Below are 20,889 nucleotides of genomic sequence, written 5' to 3' on the forward strand. Positions count from 1 at the left end.
AAAAACTAATACTGTATGCTAACACATATATATGGAATCTAAAAAAAAAAAAAGGTTCTGATGAACCTAAGGGCAGGACAGGAATAACGACACAGACGTAGAGAATGGACTTGAAGACACGGGGAGGGAGAAGGGTAAGCTGGGATGAAGTGAGAGTGTAACACTGACATATATACATTACCAAATGTAAAATAGCGAGCTAGTGGGAAGCAGTTGTATCCCACAGGGAGATCAGCTCGGTGCTTTGTGACCACCTAGAGAGGTGGGATAGGGCGGGTGGGAGGGAGGCTCAAGAGGGAGGGGATATGGGGATATATGTATGCATATGGCTGATTCACTTTGTTGTATAACAGAAACTAACACAGCATTGTGAAGCAATTATACTCCAATAAAGATGTATTAAAAAAAAAAGATAGTGAGGAACTGTCTCTGGAGTCAAGAAGACATAAATGGACTAAAATAGCCTAGGAACAGACCCATATATGTATAAAAACTTGACGTAGGACAGAGCTGGCATAGCAGATGAATGAGAAGGGGATAGACTGTTTTTTAAATGGTAATGGTAACGTTTTCATGTGTAAACAAATAAAATTGGATTCTTGCTTCTCACTCTAATTGAAGATCCAATTATGAAAAAACAAAACACTAAGCTTGGGAGAAATGTAAGTGACCAACTTAATGACCTTGAGTTAAGGAAGGAGTTCTTAAATCACAAAAAGTACAAGCCAAAAGATAAGATTAATAAACTCACTATATTAAAATTGAAACTTCTATTTATCAAAATATACTATTAACAAAGTGAAGAAGTCCGCAAATTTGGAGAAGATAATTGCAACCCTAATATATTGATAAAATGAGAAGATTAATGTACAATAAGGAAAAGACAAGTACAATGGCCAATAAACATATGAAAATGTGCTTCACTTCACTAACAATCAGGGAAATAGAAATGAAACCACATTAGATATAATTTCATACCAGATTGGCAATGATGTAAGAGTTAAATAATTCAAAATATTGGCTGTGATTTGGAGCTATACAAGGTTTTATATACTACTAATTGGGGTGTAATTAGATACTAATATCTTGGAGAACAATTTGGCAAAATTTAGTAAAGTTGAAATGTGTATAATCCATGAGCCCAAGTGTCTACTCTTTCGGATTGGCACTATTGAAACAAAACTGACAATGCCTATATTTTATTACTTATTACAAAGCAAAGATCAGTGAAACTATGTATTTATTACATTTAAATATACTTTAATCATAAGTATATTATAAAGTACAAATAAAAGTGTAAATTAATGAAAAGTACATATTTTCTAATATGAACTATTATTAGATTAACTTAATCAAAGTACAGTATTCAAAAATAACACATACTCTATAAAACTTACTAAATTATAATTAATAATGAAAGTTTAAAGTAAAATAGCTTTTTTAGTGCAATTTTGAGATTAAAGATAAAAGAACAAGGGAGGGAGGGATGAAGGGAGGGAGAGGGAGGAAGGCAGGAAGGGAGGGGTATCAGTGGTGTCATCATTGAGTTCTGAGGGGTTTTGGTGCAAATTTTTCCATCTGCTGGAAAAGCTCTATCTGTTTACACTAGTTGGGAAATGCTAAAGATGTAAGAATAAGCTAAGTAAATCTTTTCCTATGATTTGCTGATCTTCAACAAACATCTCTTGTTCTGCAACTTTGAAAAAAATCTGTTATGAACATTTTGGCTCTTTGTGGGAGCTGATATCTCTTTACTGAAAACAAGCTACAGAGTTTGTTATTTAAGCCTTTAGTAATCACAGTGGTTAACTTTCTAGATACCAGATGCTTACTGACTGCTCTGAAACAGCCTTTATGCAAACACAAAAGCAAAACAATTAAACAGATAAAAAGGGCCCACCACTAAGTATTTATTATTTTTGCCAACAACCTCACCTCTTTTGAAATACACTATTTTGTGGTAAAGGCTATGTTTAAATTCTCTAATATTTCTCTTTTAGAGTGGTTTTACTTGTTTCAATATTCAAGAAAATTTTTAGATTTTTCAAAAAACAGACCTAAAATGAATATAGTCTTAAAATTTGTATCCCTGATTTTCCCCCTGTGCTTTTAAGAGGATGGAATGGGGGATGGGGTGACTTCAGGCTGATTCTCATGGGGAGAGAAGAGGAATGATGGGTAGATGGGGTTTAATCGGTGTATGTATTCCTGTCTTAACAGGTCTCAAGTGATAATCAATATCACAATAACCTGACTATCTATATACTACATACCACGATAACCAGCCACATGCCACCTCTGCCATCCAGGCTTTGCTCAAAGACTTGGCGGAGAAAGGCAGCTGAATTGATTCAAGGCACCTAGTGCTTCAGGTAAGGCACCCTGGGGTGGGGCATTCCATCAGGGGGAAAGGAGGGGAACCTTTGGAAAAAGTTGTCCATTACTATCGAAACATACTTATCATACCGAATTTTAATTATCCATTTCCTCATCTGTAGTTCATACTTGGGCCAGAATCATGTCTGCTTTGTTCACTCTAGCACCATTGCCAATCTTACAATACATTCTCAATAACTGTTTGCTGAGTTGCACTGAATTATCTTAATAAGAAATGTGCCAAGTGTGTATGAAAAAATCTTACCAAGAGACCTAAATGAACAAAATAAAAGGAGGTGGAATGTTTTTGAATGAAAAGACTGACTACTGTGAAAATATGAACACTTATCAAATTATATTTTAATTTGTATTTCTACCTCCAACCTGCCCCTGAACTCCAGACTCATTTTTTCTACCTAACATTAACTGCTTAACATTAACTACTTAACATCTCCTCTTGGATGTTAGATATTTCAAACTTAACGTGTCCAGAACAGTGTCTCCTACATACGAACAAGTTCCGTACTGAGAGCGCATTCATAAGTCCAATTTGTTCGTAAGTCCAATTTGTTCATAAGTCCAACAAAGTTAGCCTAGGTACCCAACTAACACAATCGGCTATACAGTACTGTACTGTAATAAGTTTATAATACTTTTCACACAAATAATACATAACAAGCAAACAAACAAAACTTTTTAATCTTACAGTACCGTACCTTGAAAAGTACAGTAGTACAGTACAATTGCTGGCTTCCAGGGGCTGGCATCGAGTGAACAGGCAAGAAGAGTTACTGACTGGAGGAGGGAGAGGAGGTGGGAGTTGGTAGAGTTGAAGGATCCTCAGCAATAGGAGACGGAGGGCAAGCTGCAGTTTCACTCATGCCTGACGTTGATGGCACAGGTTCTGGTTCCTTGCTGGATTCAATTCTATCTACCCTCTTGAGAAAAACGATCCAGTGATGTCTGGGTAGCTCTTTTTTTCTCACCATAGACGAGACGGTGGCACTGGATTGCATTCTGAATGGCTGCTGCAACCTTCGTGTACCATTCTACGTTCAGGTCCTATGCCTCAAAAACTAACTGTGCCTCCTCAAATAAAGAAAATCCCCTTGCCATTTTCTGTGTCGTGAATCTCTTCTTAGCAGTACCACCTACATCACCACTGCTTTTATGCTTGCTACCAGACATCCTGGGCTTGAAATAAAGATACTGTACTACTGTACTCTATACAGTACTGTACAGTAAAGTACACAAAAGCACAACCACTTGTAGAGGATGCACGCAAGTGGCAAGGTACGCCAGACATGTGAACTAACTTACATGATTGGACATGCCAACGCACGTTTGCATCTTTGAAAGTTCACAACTTGAAGGTTCGTATGTAGGGGACTTACTGTACCAGTATATACATGTGCCGGATATTTTCTGTATCTCCAGATCCTCTTTCTAACTTTCCCCACTCTGCTCTGTGCTCTGACCTCTATGGGCTCCCTTGCTCTCAGGTCTCTGATTGGGTTCAGTCAGTGGGAGACACATATATAGAGTATACACCGAAATGGATATTAGGATGTTAAACCAAGAAGGATAAAGTAGCTGATTTACTTTGTTATACAGCAGAAATTAACACACCATTGTAAAGCAACTATACTCCAATAAAGATGTTAAAAAAAAAGAGTATATACAGAAATGGATATTAGGATGTTAAACGAAGAAGGATAAAATAGAAGATTTGTTGACTGAATTCATAAATAAAGGCACACTCACCCAGGATTTGGAATTAATGTGTTAGCTCATGCACTGGGGAGTGACATAAACATTCTGCTAGACTGGTTAATTGAAGCATGGATTTAATGATGGCTCACATTCAATAGAGATCAAAATGCCTAAACTTCCCTGGAATTCTATAGAGAAAGGAATCTGAAGACTCAGGAAGATGGGAATATTATAATAAATCTATTAATGCAAACTGTCTAGTTATTCCTCACCCCCCTTCAGTTGTCTGAAGGTCAGCACCTTCATGATGAACTAAAAAATAAATTGTGAGGAGAGAACCAGCATCTTTGAAAACTGTATCTCTGTGCTGTAAGCTGGAGTTGACAGTGGAGAATCCTGAAATGGTTGGGCTCCCTGATTTCAGTGGAAATAATGGGATCGAGGAATAGTAGAGGTTAAGTGTTAGCACTCAATGAGAGACAAAGACGGCAAAATTATCATAAGCCAGAGGGATGTAACAGTGTAAGAGAAATTTGCTGTACAGGGATCTGTGGTGATGTTTAATTGATTCACTGGATTCCAAAGCATAGAATGATGGGCAGCCTAAAGTTCTGTTGGATATAAAGTAAACAGAGAACTTCTAGGTCTTGTAGCACAACACTGACTTGAGTCACAGAGTAGGGATTCTTGGATGTCTTACCCAATTTACAGATTTAATCCAGTTGACAGACTCAGATCTCTTTCATTGAGAGGGGTGTTGGGTTTCTGGATTCCTTTAAGGAAGGAATGTGACCACACATCCCCAAGCCTTTTCCAGAAGAACGTACAACATTTACTAGGGGCACTGTGTACTGGGAAAAGGAAAAATACGCAATATTTTTTAGGGTTATTTGATACTGGCTGAACTGACACTAATTTTTGGAGACTCAAATATTCCCGTGGTCCAGCAGTCAGAGGTAGAACTCATGGGAGTCAGGTGATAGAAGAAATCTTGGCCCGAGTCTACTTCAAGTGGGTCCAATGGGACCACGGGACCATCCTATGGTTATTTCCCCAGTTCCAGAATGCACTTACACACTTAGGAATTGTCAAAATCTTTTCATTGGTTCTTTGAATCATAGAATGAGGACTATTGTAGTGGAAAGGACAAAGCAGAAGCTCCTATAACTGGTTTCATCTGCCAAGACAGTAAACTAAAGCAATTTCACATCCCTGGAAGAGATTTCTGTACTAAGGGCACCATCAAATCATGAAATGTACGGTGTGTTGATTCCTACCACATTCTCATTTAACTGACCTATTGGCCAGTGCAAACACCAGATATATCTTGAAGAATGACTATGGATTATTACAACCTTAATCAAAGGTTATTGTATTTTCAACTGCAGTTCCAGATGTGCATATTTTTGTGGATAAAATAATCACAGATCTGGCATCTAGATCTAGGAAAAGGTTTGCTGTAGATCAAACAAAAGCAATTTATCTAGCTAGCTAGCTAAAATTCCTAATAGCAAAGTAGTCAGAACCAATTGCCTTCATTTGATAAGAATAACAGTACACAGTCATGGTCTTATCACACAGATGTGTCAGTTCTCTTTCTGTGGCATAATATAGCACAGAAGGACATTGATTATATTAATATCCTATAAAATATGATGTTGGTTCATTTCTGGGTCTGTTTCTATTGATTATCATTTCTCCTCATTATGGATTGTATTTCCTGCCTCTATTCATATTTGGTAAATTTTGTTTTTGTTTGTTTTTGTTGTTTTTAGGCCGCACCATGCAACATGTGGGATCTTAGTTCCCCAACCAGGGATCGAACCCTTGACCCCTGCATTGGGAGCATGGAGTCTTAACCACTGGACCATGAGGAAAGTCCCCATACCTGGTAAATTTTGATTGGATGCCAGAAGTAGCAAATTTTATCTTTATGGTGCTGTATATTCTTTTTCCTATAAAGATTCTTGAACTTTTTTCTAGGGTGCAGTTAAGCTACTTGGAAATAGTTCAATCTTTTGGAGACTTGTTTTAAATCTTTTTTAGGTGAGACAAGAGCAGCCTTTAGTTCAGAGCTAATTCTATCCCACTACTGAGTCAATATGCTTCTGATTATTCTAACTGAGGTCCATGAATTATAAAATTTTCTACTCTGGTGAGAATACAAACTATTTCCAGACCAGCATGAGCTCCAGAGATTGTTCCCTTGGCTTTTAGGGTGATTTTTTTTACCCAGCCTGGTTATTTACCTCAGGCACATGAGCTATTCAACTCTAAGCTGAAGATTCAAGGAACCCCTCTGCAGATCCCAGGAGCTCTTTCTTAGTGTATCTTTTCTTCTGTGTTCTCAACCCCATAAACTCTAGGCACCTTGGCCTTACTGGACTCCTAGCTCTATTTCATCAACTTAGGGAGACATAAGCCTCTACCTTGGTAGACAAGGACATTAATACAGTAGTTGTTATTATCTCAGATGTTCAAGAATCTAGAGAAAAGAGAGCTTGCTAAGTAGAAACATGGATGACATTAAAGAAACACCCAAATTAAACTTCTAGAGATAAAAACTACATTGTATAAAATGAAGAATTCACTGGATGGGATTAGCAGCAAATTTCACATTGAAGAAGACAGAAATTAGTGAACTTGAAGACAACGCAATAGAAACTATCCAAAATGAAAATCAGAGAGAAAAAAAGACTGAAAAAAATAAACAGAGAACCTGTGAAATGTGGAACAACTTTGGGTAGCCTAATATACCTGTAATTAAATTCCCTGAGTGGGAACAAAACTATTTAAAGAAACAACAGACAAAAATTTTCTAAGTTTGATGAAAATTATAAACCCACATGTACAAAAAATTAAATGCACCCCAAACTCAAGAAACACAAAGAAAATTACACAAAGGTACATCACAATCAAATTGCCTAAAACCAATGATAAAGAGAAAATCTCAAAAGCAATTGAAGAAAAAAAATACATACCTACAGAACAAATATAAGGACAGCAAACTTCTTATCAGAAACGCTGCAAGTCAGGAGACAGTGGAACAAAATCTTAAGCATATTGAAAGAAAAAATTAACCTAGAAATCTATATCCAGGGAAAATCTTTCAAAAACTGAAGGTGAAAAGAAGACATTTTCAAATACACAAAAGCTGGAATAATTTATACCAGTATATATGCACTACAGGAAATGTTATAGGAAGTCCTTTAGACAGACAGAAAATGGTACCAGGTGAAAATCTGAAACAATACTAATATTTCTCAACTAGGAGTGACTTTTGGCAATGTCTAGAGATATTTTTAGTCATCACAAGTTGCACAGGGCATTCCCCTCAACAAAGAATTAGCTGGCCCCAAATTTCAATAACGCCAAGGTTGAGAAACCCTGCTACATACAAAGGAAAGAAGAGTACCAGAAATAGTAATTATGTGGGTAAAGAAAAAAATATTTTTCTTATATTTAAAATCACTTTAAAAGATAATTGATTGCTAAAAGTAAAAATAATAACAATCTACTGTAGGGGTAATAAAATATATAGAAATAAAATGGATGACAATAAGAGCACAAAAGCTTGATTAGAGTGTGGGAGAAATGAAAGGATATTATTGTAAGGTTCTTGTGTTATAGGTGAAGTGGTATAATATTACTCAAATATAGGTTATAATAAGTTAAACGTGAATACTATAAATACAAAATAAACTACCAAAAAACAAAGAATTATAGGTAGCAAGCCTGCAAAAGAGATAATTTGGAAATAATTTAAACATTCGATCAATTCCAAAGTAGGCAGAAAGGGGAAAAGAAGAACAGATGGGACAAATAGAAAATAAATACCAAGATAGTAGATTTAAACACAGTCATATTAATGATCACATTAAATGGCCTAATCATCCCTATTAAAGGGAAGTTATTGTCAGATTGGATAAAAAAGCAAGACTCAGGGGTATGATTCTTACAAGAGACCTGATATAAAAATGAAAACACAACTAGATTAAAAGTCAATTGATAGGGAAAGTATATACTCTTAACACTAATAAAAAGAAAGTTAGCAATATCTGCTCAGAGCAATGACTATAACCAGGAATAAAGAAGCGGGGTTTTCAAAAAGATAAAGGGGTCAATTAATCGAGAGGATATAACAATTTTAAATGTTTATGCACCTAAATGTTTATTTCAAAATACCTAAAGCATACATGTTTTTCCCAAAAAGATATACAAATGGCCAACAGGTACTTTAAAAGGAACTCAATATCTCTAATCATCAGGGAAATTGAAATCAGAATCACAATGAGATGTCCCCTCACATGTGTTAGAATGGCTATCATCAAAAAGACAAGCGATATCAAGTATAGGTGAGGATGTGGAGAGAAGGGAACCCTTGTGCACTGTTGGTGGGGATGTAAATTGGTGCAACCACTATGGAAAACAGTATGGAGGTTCCTCAAAAAAGTAAAAATTATGATCCAGTAATCCCACTTCTGAGTATACAGTCAAAGGGAATGAAAACAAGATATCAAAGAGATATCTGTACTCCATGTTCATTGCAACATTACTCACAAAAGCCAAGATAAGGAAACAAACCAAGTGTCCATCAACTGAGGAATGGATAAAGAAGATGCAGTATATATAAACAATAGAATATTATTCAACCATGCTAGACGGAGAAAGATAAATGCTGCATGGTATCACTTACATCTGGAATCTAGAAAATTTAATCTGTTGATTAACAGACAAGAAACAAAAATTCATACTACCATTTCAGTTGACGCAGAAAAAACCTCTCAACCCTACTAGGAAGAGGAGGGCTAAAGACGTAGTTAGTGGGAAAAGATTGAATACTTTTACCCCAAGATCAGAAAATGACAAGGATTTCTGTACTCATCACTTCTATTCTACATTGTTTTGGAAGTCACAGCTAGTGCAATAAGGCAAGAAAAAAATGGAACAGAAAAATTGGCATGGAAGAAATAAAACCATCTTTAATTGCAGATGACATGTAGAAAATCATACAGAGATTCTACAAAAAAAGCCACTGGGCCAATAAGTGAGTTTAGCAATGTTGCAGGATACAAGTTCAGTATATGAAAATCAACTGTGTTTCCATTCACTTGCACTGAACAAGTGGAAAGTGAAAATAAAATAATTTAAAATTTTAAATCATTAAAATCTGATATCATTTACAATAACATCAAGTGCATGAAATCTTCGGGATAAATTTGACAAAAGATGTACAAGATCTGTTACAAAACATTTCTGAGAGAAATTTTAAAAGATATGAATGAATGAAGAGATTAAACTATGTTCATGGATCAGAAGAATTAATATTACCATGTTAGTTCTCCCCAAATTGATCTCTAGATTCATGCAATCTCAATCTAAATGTCATCAGTCTGTGTGTGTGTGTTGGTGGGGGAGGGGGGGCGGGTAGTTGAAAAGCTGAATCTAAAATATGTATGGAAATGCAAAGGGCCTAACATAGCCAAAATAACCCTGAAAAAGTTGGGTGATTTAAACCATCTTATTTCAAGACTTATTATAAAGTGATAGTAATCAACACAGTACAGAATTTGCATAAAGACCAAAAAAAAGATCCATGGTGAGAGCTTAGAAATAGATCCAAACTTATATAGTCAATAGTTTTTGTTTTTGTTTTTTACAAAGGCACCAAAGCAATTTATTGGGATAAAGGATAGTCTGTTCAACAAATGAGCTGGAACAAATAGGTGACCATATTTAATAAAACACCAACCCCAACCTTACCCCAGATTGCAAAAATTAAATCAGAATAGGCTACACTAAATGTGAAAGTTAAAACTATACAACTCTAGAAGAAAAGAAGGAGAAAATCTTTGTGAATTGCATTAAGCAAGGGTTTATTATATACAACACTGAAATCACAATTCATAAAAGAAAAACATGATAAATTTGACTTCATCAAAATCAAGAACTTCTGTTCTTTGAAATATACTGCTAAGACAATGAAAAAAAACAGTTACAAGTCAATACAGAATGTTTTAAGACTTTTAACTTCTGGCTTTCTCACTGGTCTTGATTGGAGTGTGCATCCATATAACTTTTTGTTGTACTAATTTGTCAATGTGTGTAAAAACGTTAAAATGTTTAGGATATTATCCCGAGGAGAAAGTTGGGCAAACTCTCAAAGATGTAAGCACAAAAATGTTAATCTTCTCAAATTACATTGTGTCCATTGGACCAAATTGGAAATAACCTAAATGTATAGTTATGTATAAATTATGATACATGCAATCAATAAAATAGTAAGCACTCATGAAAGGATGATGTGTATTGGCTTTCTTTTAAGTGGAAAGATACCCATTATACACTGAAAAAAAGGGTTGCAGATGATCATATATATAATGAACCATTAATGTACATATATAATATTTACATATACATGCATATGAATAGAGAACAGTCTGGAGAGATTAGAAAAGGTGATTTCTGAGTGGTGAGACTGAGATAATTTCTGCTCTCTTTTTTATATCTTTCTCAACATTTGATTTTTCTAAAGCAACAAAAAAGTTTGAATTTTTTTTTTTCTTTCTGAACTCAAGTCTTTCCAAAGATCTCAGAATCTGAGAGCTGGAAATGACTCTTGGGTTCTCTCTCATTCACTCTTTCTGTTGTTTCCTCCTCAGTGAGGACATGTCCTAAGTCAGGGCTTGGGTTCTTCTCACCTGCAGCCTTCCTATATATGACTACAGAAAGTCCCTCCTATGCCTTCATAACTGCAGGTGAATTCCTTGCATCTCCGAATATCTATTCCATTTTGATTCTGCTGATTATAAAGCCAGACCCCGTTCCAACTTCTAACACTCACAATGTCACCTACACAGACAGTGTTTTGCACATTGGTGTTGTTTTCCTCACGCTCTATCAGGCTGTGAGATCAAGTAACATTTCCTGTCCATGGTTACCACATACATAGCTTTCTGGTCAGTGCTATATGCTGCTAGGCCAACTCTCCTCTGTGACTTCCTTTCCTTATTTCTAACCTTCTCCATAATATCTTCATTTAGATCTGTGAGAGTGTGAAAGTTGGCATATTGCCATTCTAACACAGCAAAGAAGAAAGGGTAGCTCATTTCTAGGAAGGAGAATGCAAATTCTACATATTAGGATCTCCTGCCAAGCCCTCAAGTCCCCTGCTTGGGCACTTTATAGCACAGTTCCAAGGGGACCACCTTGAACATATTTCAGTGGAACTGGGGACATTGATAAGAGAGGGAACATAACAACATATTAACAGTTTAACCTTGGACACTTTAGTTAATAAGAAGCTCCATTTCTTTTCCCACAAAATAGGGATATATCACCTATGGAAGATGGCTTTGCAAAAGATAAATGAGATAATTGATGTAACATGCTTAGCACATTTTTTGACTCATAGAAAGCACCTTCATAGTGGCTCTTGCTGCACAGATGTAGAAAAACAGTCTAACGCTTGTGTTGTAGATAATTTTGGCTTTGCTTACTTAGGGTGGTATACTGGAATATGAATTGCTTTATGTGACCTTCTCAGAGGAATCTTTCCTGTACCCAACCTAAAGAAGACTCTTTGTCCCTCCCTGTAATACTCCTCTGTTTTGTTTTCACTGTATTGTCTCCTCTCACTGGAATGTCATTTCATGAAGGCAGAACGAGTGCCTGTACTGTTTATCATTGTTTCACCAATGCATAGGAACATGCCTGGAACATAATAGGCGCTCAGTGCGTGCTTGTTGAATGAATGAATGAAGGTTCTAGTCATCCTCCAAGTCCCAGCTCCCAGGTAGGCTCTCTACTCCTTGATGAATGAATCACTCCTTGCTCTCAGTCATCAGTTATCACACACGTCACAGTGTCCTTTTACTTCTTTATTTTCCCCACTAGACTCTGAGCTGTGTTGAAGGCATCAACTGAGTGTCTACCATAGTGCTTGACATGGGAGACTTTAAATAACTGTTGAACAATAACAACTGAATGGTCTGTCTGATCTGTGTGGTAACAAAATTTCACAAGAATTATGAAAAAGGCCGTTTTGATGGGGACCATTTGATCTGAGCCTTAAGCCTGAGGGTGCCTGAAATTTTGTTTGCCTTTTAGTGACGTGGGCAGGGAAGAGGGTGAGCCCTGATCAAGTGCAGGTGTTTAACAAATATTTATTCCTGCCTCTCCATTTGATTAGTTATTATTATCTGTATTACATTTCTCAATGAATTTTGCTTTGAATGAATATATAAGCTAGGACGATGTATCACAGAGCAGTTGAGCATAAATGTCCATTTTTAAAGAGAATCCCAGTGTTGACTACCTACCCTGAAATCTTGACCAAGGTCTCTCCTGTCTCTGTCACATCTCTTGCAACTTCTGCTAATCTCCATTCCCACTGCTTGCCCCACCGTAGCTAGTTCCTCACCATCTCCCATCTAGAGACACGGCAATCTGTACTGCCATCATCATCTGCCAGCTTCAGTACACTCTTCTTATTATACTGGAGTTCCTAAAACTCAGCACCAGTCTTGTCATTTCCCTGCTTAGAAACCATCCGTGTTTCCCCATTAGCTACAGAATCATTCTTTTAAGACCCCATAATATTACCCCAAACTGACTTTTCCAAAAGTTGGTTTCCAAACTACCTTTCCAGAACCCTGTATGATTCTTATGTGTTTTAAAATATCCTATTTCTAGACCTATGTTCCTGCCTTTTCCCCAACCTACGATGCCTTCCATCCCATTTCTGTGTAACCAAATCTCATCCACTCTTTTAAATCCCAGCTCAAATACCACCTCCTCTAAGAAGACCTTCCTGCTCATCCCCTCTGTCCTTGAATTTGTACAATATTGTCTTACCCTTATTTTATTTATTTACATGTTGAAAAAAATTGCAAGTCCCCTATTGGAATCTCTTTAGAATCTCCCCAGGCCTTAGCACAGTGTTTGAATAGATAGTAGGGATTCACTACATTTTTATAAACATTTTTTTAAATTACCAAAGTAATACCTGCACGTAAGCATTTAAACAGTGTGAAAAAGTTGTCAAATAAAATGAATGAATCCACAACCTTTTTTTCCTATTTATTCCTCCTAAATTTCCCAGCTGTAACCACTATTATAAGTTTCTTATATAACTTTCAAAAATTGTTTATGAATATACAAGGATATAGGCATACTTTTTTTTTTTTACACAGACGGGATCATACTTTGCATCTTGCCTTTTTCACACAACAATAGATCTTGGAGTTTTTTTCGTACCATATATGGACTTACTCAATCTTGTTAATGTCAATTTGCACGTACTTATGCAGTAATAACTATAAGGTATGTTTTATTAATGAAATTTTGGGTCAAAGGTTATACCTGTGCATTTTATGTTTTGACCACATTTCTATCCAAAGAGGCTGTATTTAGCATGTGCAAGCACTTCTGCTTCCCAGCAGTTGAATTTCCTCTGGGTATTTTCATAGTTTTAATTCTAAACCCTTGAAGAGGTAAAAATGGTATCACATTATTTTTTTTTTAAATAAATAAATGTATTTATTTATTTATGGCTCTGTTAGGTCTTCGTTGCTGTGCACAGGCTTTTTCTAGTTGTGGTGAGTGGGGGCTACTTTTCATCAATGTGCCCAGGCTTCTCATTGTCATGGCTTCTCTTGTTGCGGAGCACAGGCTCTAGGCACACAGGCTTCAATATTTGTGGCACTTGGGCTCCGTAGTTGTGGCTCGTGGGCTCTAGGGGCGCAGGCTCAGCAGTTAAGGCGCACGGGCTTAGTTGCTCCGTGGCGTGTGGGATCTTCCCGGACCAGGGCTCGACCCCGTGTCTGTTGCATTGGCAGGTGGATTCTTAACCACTGTGCCACCAGGGAAGCCTACATTATTCTTTTAATTTGTACTTTTTTTAGTTATGAGTGAGATCTAGCATTTTTTCTTATCTTTCTTTTTCACATTCCATTTCAGAGAATCTCCTCCTCTTGCATTTTACCTAGTTTTCTATTGTTTTTTAAAAGCTTCATTATATGTTAATGAAGTTTTGATTTTTTCTGTTGGTTTGTCAATAAGTTTTTTTTAACAACAGTTTTTTGTTATAATGGTCATATTTAGCAATCTTTTCTTGGTTTCTGTGTTTTATATCTTGTTAGGAAGTCTTTCTCAATTCCAGGAATATTTTTTAATAGTTCACATTTTCTTCTAGTACACACGGTTTCATTTAGAAAAATAAGTTCTGTATTAGAACCAATTTGAATTAATTTTACTTCAAGAAGTAAGAAAGGGATTCAGGATTATTTTTTTCTAAGTGACCAGCCAAGTGTCCCAACACAATTATCACTCATCTTTTCCTCATTGATTTGAAATGCTCTTTTACGCATATGCTAAATTCCATATGTATTTGGCTTTATTTCTACCAGATTCTATATTCGATTCCATTGATCTCTCAGTACCAAACTCTTTTAATTACTGTAGTAGTTACTGTAGTTTTATAATGTATTTTAATATTTGGTTCAACTAGTCCCCCTTTTTTAATAAAAAATTTCCTGGCTCTCTGGCAGGTTCCTTGTGTTTCATTTCCCACCTAGATAAACTTTACTATCTTTGAAGAAAAAATTTTAAATTCTGTTGATTTTTCACTGGAAACATACTGAATTTATGATTAATTATGGTGAACTGATATGCTTTCAAACTGAATCCTTCCCTTCACTGAAGTCTTCTAGTAAGCTCCCCAGTAGCTATTTAATTTTGTATGTTTCATATTACCTTTATTCCTGGGTATTATTAATTTTTTGCTGATGTAAATGAGATGTGTTATTATATTTACTTACTGGTTATTGTTTCTGTATGAAAAAGCTATTGATTTTTTAGGTTTCAATAATATAAGCAGATATCCTTATTGGATTTTCTTAGTTTTTAGTAGTTTTTCTTTTCAGTTAAATCTATATTTCACAGGTATAAAGTCATGTCAACTGCAAATAATAATAATTTTGCATCTTCCTTTTCAACTTTTACATGTATTTCCTTTGACTAATTACACTTGCTAACATCTCTCAGAAAATGTTACATAGTAGTGCTTATAATGAACATCTTTGGCTCATTCATGATTTGGGGGGTAATTCTTCTAGTGCTTCATCTGGCCTTTGTTTAACGAAGCATCTATCTAGCTCTACATGGTTAAGAGTATGTAAGTGTGTGCATGCATATGCACACATGAGTGTGTGTTTAATTGAGGGGTTGACGCTGAATTTTATCTAATACCTTTTAAGCAAATTTGAATCAGCTATGCAGTTTGTAACCTCTGACTTATTAATATGTAATTAAACTAATAATTTTCCTATCAGGGAACCATCCTTGATTTCTTGGATTGGACGATACTTGAGCATAGTGTATTTTCTCCATTAATGTTTTACTGGCTTCCATTTTGTTAGTAGTTTATTGAAAATTGATGGTAAATGAAATTGAAATTGGTCTGTAATTTTCTTGTGTCTGTGTGTGTCTTTTTTCTGAAAAAAAAAGTTTTACTTTCATACATAGAAATTGAAAAAAATCAGTAAGAAGACGAACAACTCAAGCTAAAAATGGGTAAAGGATATGATTATGCAATTCTCAAAAGAGGAATTAATAATGGCTAAAAATACATGAAAACACCCTCAACATCACCTGTGACTTGAAAATTCAAACTGCTAACACCTTAAGGCTGCCTTTCTTATATCTGTATTCCCGGTATCATATAGAGAAAGAAATATATCCCTGCCTATTCTGTTAGTAGTGACAATCTCTTTTGTCCTTATAGCTCCTGAATTCTAAGAAGCCCTGAAGCGCATCCATGGAGATACTTGGGTTTTAATTTCTATAACAGGTAAAGAAAAATTTCAGTGGTCTCCACAAACACAAAAATCCATAAAGACAGTAGGTTTCCCCTAATATCTGTTCAGGATTGCTTTCTAAACTGGGCTAAACAAGTTCCTTCAGCAGTGTAGCTCTGATGCTCTGACTTGGACCTGCATACTGAACTCAGCCTCTTTGGAACCACTAGTTGAATTGTAACACAAGCAAGTTGTTTGAGAAATCCCAGGTCTCTGTTTCTTCATTTATAAAATGGTGGCTTGTCTTGATAGACTACAAGCAGGATGAAAGGAGATGATGTATGCTGAAGCCTTTTACAAATCCAACGAAATTTGAAATATTATTAGTATTTTAAGAATCACAAGTGGAGCCAGCAGAATCCATGTAAAAATTTGGCCTCTCAGATAAAAATTTTATAAAGGGCACCTAGTCTTTTCCATACCAAATAAATCAACCTCTATAGGAGAGGACCTTTCTCACATGGCTACCTTCTCTGCCTCCCCGCTCCGCTCCCATGCTTCCTGTACTCTTCTCCTCACCAGCACCATTTCTGCTTCTCCACAGAGTCTGCTCATTGCTTGTATGGCATTTGCACCAGGGAGAGAAGGGCAGGTGGAGGAGCTTGGACAGACACGTTCCTTCCATCCCCTCCTGGCAGTGTCTAGCTATTTCTCATTCTGCTTATTTGGGCTGCAAAGTCAGTGAAGTACAATTTCTTTTCTACTTGGTTATCAGTCCTACATTCAGCATAAGGTTCCAAATGTGTGGAAGATGAGGCTACTCACGAGACACAGAGGCACAGGACTCCGGGCATAGACTCACTGTCTCTTAACAGAAAGTTGCCGTCCACTCCTTCCTTGAGCAGCAAGGTCTCACAGTCTCGCTTGGACAGAGGGCCGTGGTAATAAGGCAGATCCATGGTGAGCCTTCTCATATCCCAAGTTCAGGGACAACTCTGAGGAGAGAAGAGGAAGCAGTTGGCCTAATGGAGCCTGTGGAAATACCTCTTCCTTCTCTGGCTTGTGGGGGTGAGATGAGGTTACCTGTGGGACTCAAGTAGTTTCACAAGATTCAGGAAATGTGAGAGGTGGGGTAATGAAGTGACCAAGACTTTTCAGCCTGTAAATAGACCAAGTATGACTCATAGAAGTGGGTTAAAGTGCATTTGGGTAAACACTGGAATCAACGATGTTCATGGCTCGAGCTCAGTGCCGAAGACAAGCTCCCCAGAACTGGGTTGCAGCCTTGTATGTCACCCTAAATCACCAGTTTTTACCTTCTCTGGCTCATGGCATCCCTTCCAGGGATCACATCACTGCTTTTGGCTGAAATGGATGCCCATTTTCTGCTGAAGCTGCCTATGATTATGCTATGCTTATCTCAGAACAGTTGCTCACAAACTGTTCAGATGCTGAATGAATCCAAGTGTGTCCAGACGCAATGGAACAATTGAGAAGGTAGGACGCGTCTATGGGTCAAATGACATGAGAAATGTAAGACAGCAATGGGAATAGAAAGCAACTAGATGCTGTGGGGGAGGATGGCTGGGGGGGAATATCCCCTGGCTAAGGCTCCTAGCCACTGGTGAACAAAGGCCATTTTTGACATCCTCAAGCATCGTGCCTTTTGGGGAAGGAGCTGGTGCATGTGGGAGTGATATCTGGATATGCAAAATTAGTGCAGGGATACTTCTCCAGGTGGAAGAAAAGAATATATTAGGCTTGGGTTTGAAGAGTCTCAGGTCCTTTGAAATTTCCACCCTGCAGGACAGCAGTGATGACCAAGAAAAGTCTATCTAGCCAGGGACACTTAGCCCCCTTTAGACAACCTGGTGTTGATGAGAAAAATCTTTTTTTTTCTGCTGAGCCTTTTCTACCTTGGTCAACTGATATGCTTGGAAAAGATGGTTTCTGTTATCTGAGAATCAGAATTAGTCTTAAGAGTAATTTCTAAGGCCTTTTCCCCCCAGCTTTGTTGAGATATAATTGACATATAACATTGTGTAAGTTTAAGGTGTGCAACGTGTTAATTTGATACACTGCAAATGATAACTGCCATAGCATTAGCTAATAATGCCATCTTGTCACATGCTTACCATTTCTTTACTGTTGTGAGGACATATAAGATCTACTCTTGTAGCAACTTTCGAGTATATAATACAGTATTATCAATATTAATTGTAATCACCATGCTGTACATCAGATTCCCAAAACTTATTCATCATATAACTGGAAGTTTGTACCATTTGACCAATATCTCCCCATTTCCTCCAACGCTTTTTGAGCAATTAAACCATCCTACATAGTATTGTTTTATGTTCAAATAAATCTTTATTTACAAAAAGAGACACTGGCAAGATTTGGTCGCCAGCTATAGTTTGTCAATCCTTGATTTAGAGTAGTAAAATTTTTAACTGAGTACATGACTGCCTAGCTAAAGGCTATTTTTCCCAGCCTGACTTGTAGCTATCTGTGACCATGTGACTAAATTTAGTGTCAATATAGATTAGCATCCTACACAGTATTACTTAATTAGCTATTAATTAATTAATTTCAGATAGAAGCCATGTAAACATATCTATAATCCAATGTTTTAAATTGAATTACGTTTACTTAACTTTAACAATTACCATCACACAATGTCAATTAGTATGAACTATATGTAAATTTCTCTCCCTATTCACGTGCCTTATCCAAATATCTATAGGAATTTGTACATATCTCAAGTACCTATCTATAAAAATAGAACTGTGTGCTCAGGACTCATCCTTACTTCTCTTAATGCCTTCTTTTTTAAAATTTTTTTTTTAATGCTATTCTTGTCTGCTTACATTCTTTTTATTTATGTATGTATGTATGTATGGCTGTGTTGGGTCTTCGTTTCTGTGTGAGGGCTTTCTCTAGTTGTGGCAAGCGGGGGCCACTCTTCATCGCGGTGCGCGGGCCTCTCACTATCGCGGCCTCTCTTATTGCGGAGCACAGGCTCCAGACGCGCAGGCTCAGTAATCGTGGCTCACGGGCCAAGTTGCTCCGCGGCATGTGGGATCTTCCCAGATCAGGGCTCGAACCCGTGTCCCCTGCATTGGCAGGCAGATTCTCAACCACTGCGCCACCAGGGAAGGAAGCCCTCTTAATGCCTTCTTAACTCAGATGATTATTTTATCTTACTGCTTTGCTTACCAGCTGTCTACCCACTCTTGGGGATTTGTCTTACATTGAACTTTCCTGTAGCAGATTTTTGTTCTTCCTTGGAAGTCCCACTGCTCTGCTCTTGGTTTAATGTAGTGTAATGGAGTGACAGTAACTGAGGAGCTTGTATCAGAGAGATATGCTTTCAAACCCCAGTTTCTCTTGTGTGAACTCAGGCCATTCGATGTATATTTTTTTTGAGAATTATGGCAGTTGAGGAGAGAACTTTTACTCATGGAAGAGGAAATTGGGTACTAAGCTTGGTGTGAGGGTATTTTTGGGCATAACAGAGGAAATAATTGGATATACACTCAAGGTCTTTATCATCACAGGGGTTTTCATGCCTTTTTTTCCTGTTTCAAAACCCAGTCCCTTCAACCTCACTCATCATAAGAGAAATGAAAGTTAAATCCACACTGAGGTAACATCTTTCACCAATCATTTTTCCAAAGAAGATATACTAATGGACAACAAGTACATGAACAGGTTCTCACAATCATTAATTACTAGGGTAATGGAAATCAAAATCACAATGAGACATCATCTCACACGTGTTAGAATGGCCATGATCAAAAAGACAAGAGATAGCAAGTGTTGGTGAGGATGTGGAGAGAAGGGAGCACTTGTGCACTGTTGGTGGGAATGCAAATTGGTACTAGCACTGGGGAAAACAGTATGGAAGTTCCTCAAAAAATTAAAAGTAGAACTACCATATGATCCAGTAATTCCACTTCTGGGCATATATCTGAAGGAAACTAAATCACTATGTTGAAGAGACATTTGCACCCCCATGTTCAATGCAGCATTATTTACAATAGCCTAGACATGAAAACAACGTAAGTGTCCATCAATGTAATATTGGATAAAGAAGATGTGGTAAATATATATACAATGGAATACTATTCAGTCATTAAAAAAGAAGGAAATCCTGCCATTTACAACAATAAGGATGGGCCTTGGAAGCATTATAGTAAGTGAAATAAGTCAGACAAAGACAAATACTATATGTAGTAATTTGTTACAACAGCAATAGAAAACTAATACACCTAACAAATCTGGTTCCCTCAGGAAGAAAATCCAGATTTCTCTCATGGAGGATGAAGTAGCTTCCCTTAACTTTTCTCTCCTCACTCATCTGTAGTTACATTGAAGAGTAGGATCCTATTTACTATGAATTAGCCCAGCAACCAAGCCTTGTTGCAGGAAGAGCATTTTAACTTCCTTTTCTCTCATACTGCTCCACGAACAGTCAAGCCTGTTTATCTAAATCAAACTGCATGGAAAAAAAGTTACCTAATGTTTACTTGCCAAATGAACAAATTTCCTAATCACATCTTCTCCTAAAATTCATACTTACCAAGTTTACCTTTTATATTTGATTGGAGTGTCTCAGCCGCTTTTGAGATTTTTGTTTGCATTCTTCAGGGGTTTCTTTTTTCATTCATGCTGGACATGAATTTTTGGAGGACACTATCCAACCCAGTGTACTTTCCTACTCCCCTCTTCTTCCACCTCCTCTTCCTCTTCTAAACCTCAGAGTGGTTTATGAGATGAACACCATCTAAATAAGAACTGTAGAAATGAGCTCCAAGGCCCTCAGAGAAACTATAGAGCAGAGAAAGGATTTATCTCAGTGATAAAAGTCACCCACAGATCCTGGCTGAAGATTAAATAACCTCAGATGAATCATTTGCTTTTTTCTTTTGTTTATTTCTGAGTATTTCAATTTTTAAATAAAGTGATGCATGTCAAACTATTTTCCAGTATACGAAAT

At 36.9% G+C, this 20,889-nt stretch overlaps 1 protein-coding gene across 1 annotated transcript in view; it reads right to left on the reverse strand.

Moving 5' to 3' along the window:
* Positions 1–16,846, reverse strand: part of SH2D1B (SH2 domain containing 1B) — a 31,396-nt gene extending 14,550 nt beyond the window's left edge. Inside the window, exon 1 of the mRNA XM_059903098.1 lies at positions 16,713–16,846. Within this exon, the coding sequence (XP_059759081.1) occupies positions 16,713–16,846 (134 nt within the window). The remainder of the gene's footprint in view (positions 1–16,712) is intronic.
* Between the last annotated feature and the right edge of the window lie 4,043 nt (positions 16,847–20,889).

The sequence above is a fragment of the Balaenoptera ricei genome, chromosome 1, assembly GCF_028023285.1.
Source record: "Balaenoptera ricei isolate mBalRic1 chromosome 1, mBalRic1.hap2, whole genome shotgun sequence".
In the NCBI taxonomy this organism is placed as follows: domain Eukaryota; kingdom Metazoa; phylum Chordata; class Mammalia; order Artiodactyla; family Balaenopteridae; genus Balaenoptera; species Balaenoptera ricei.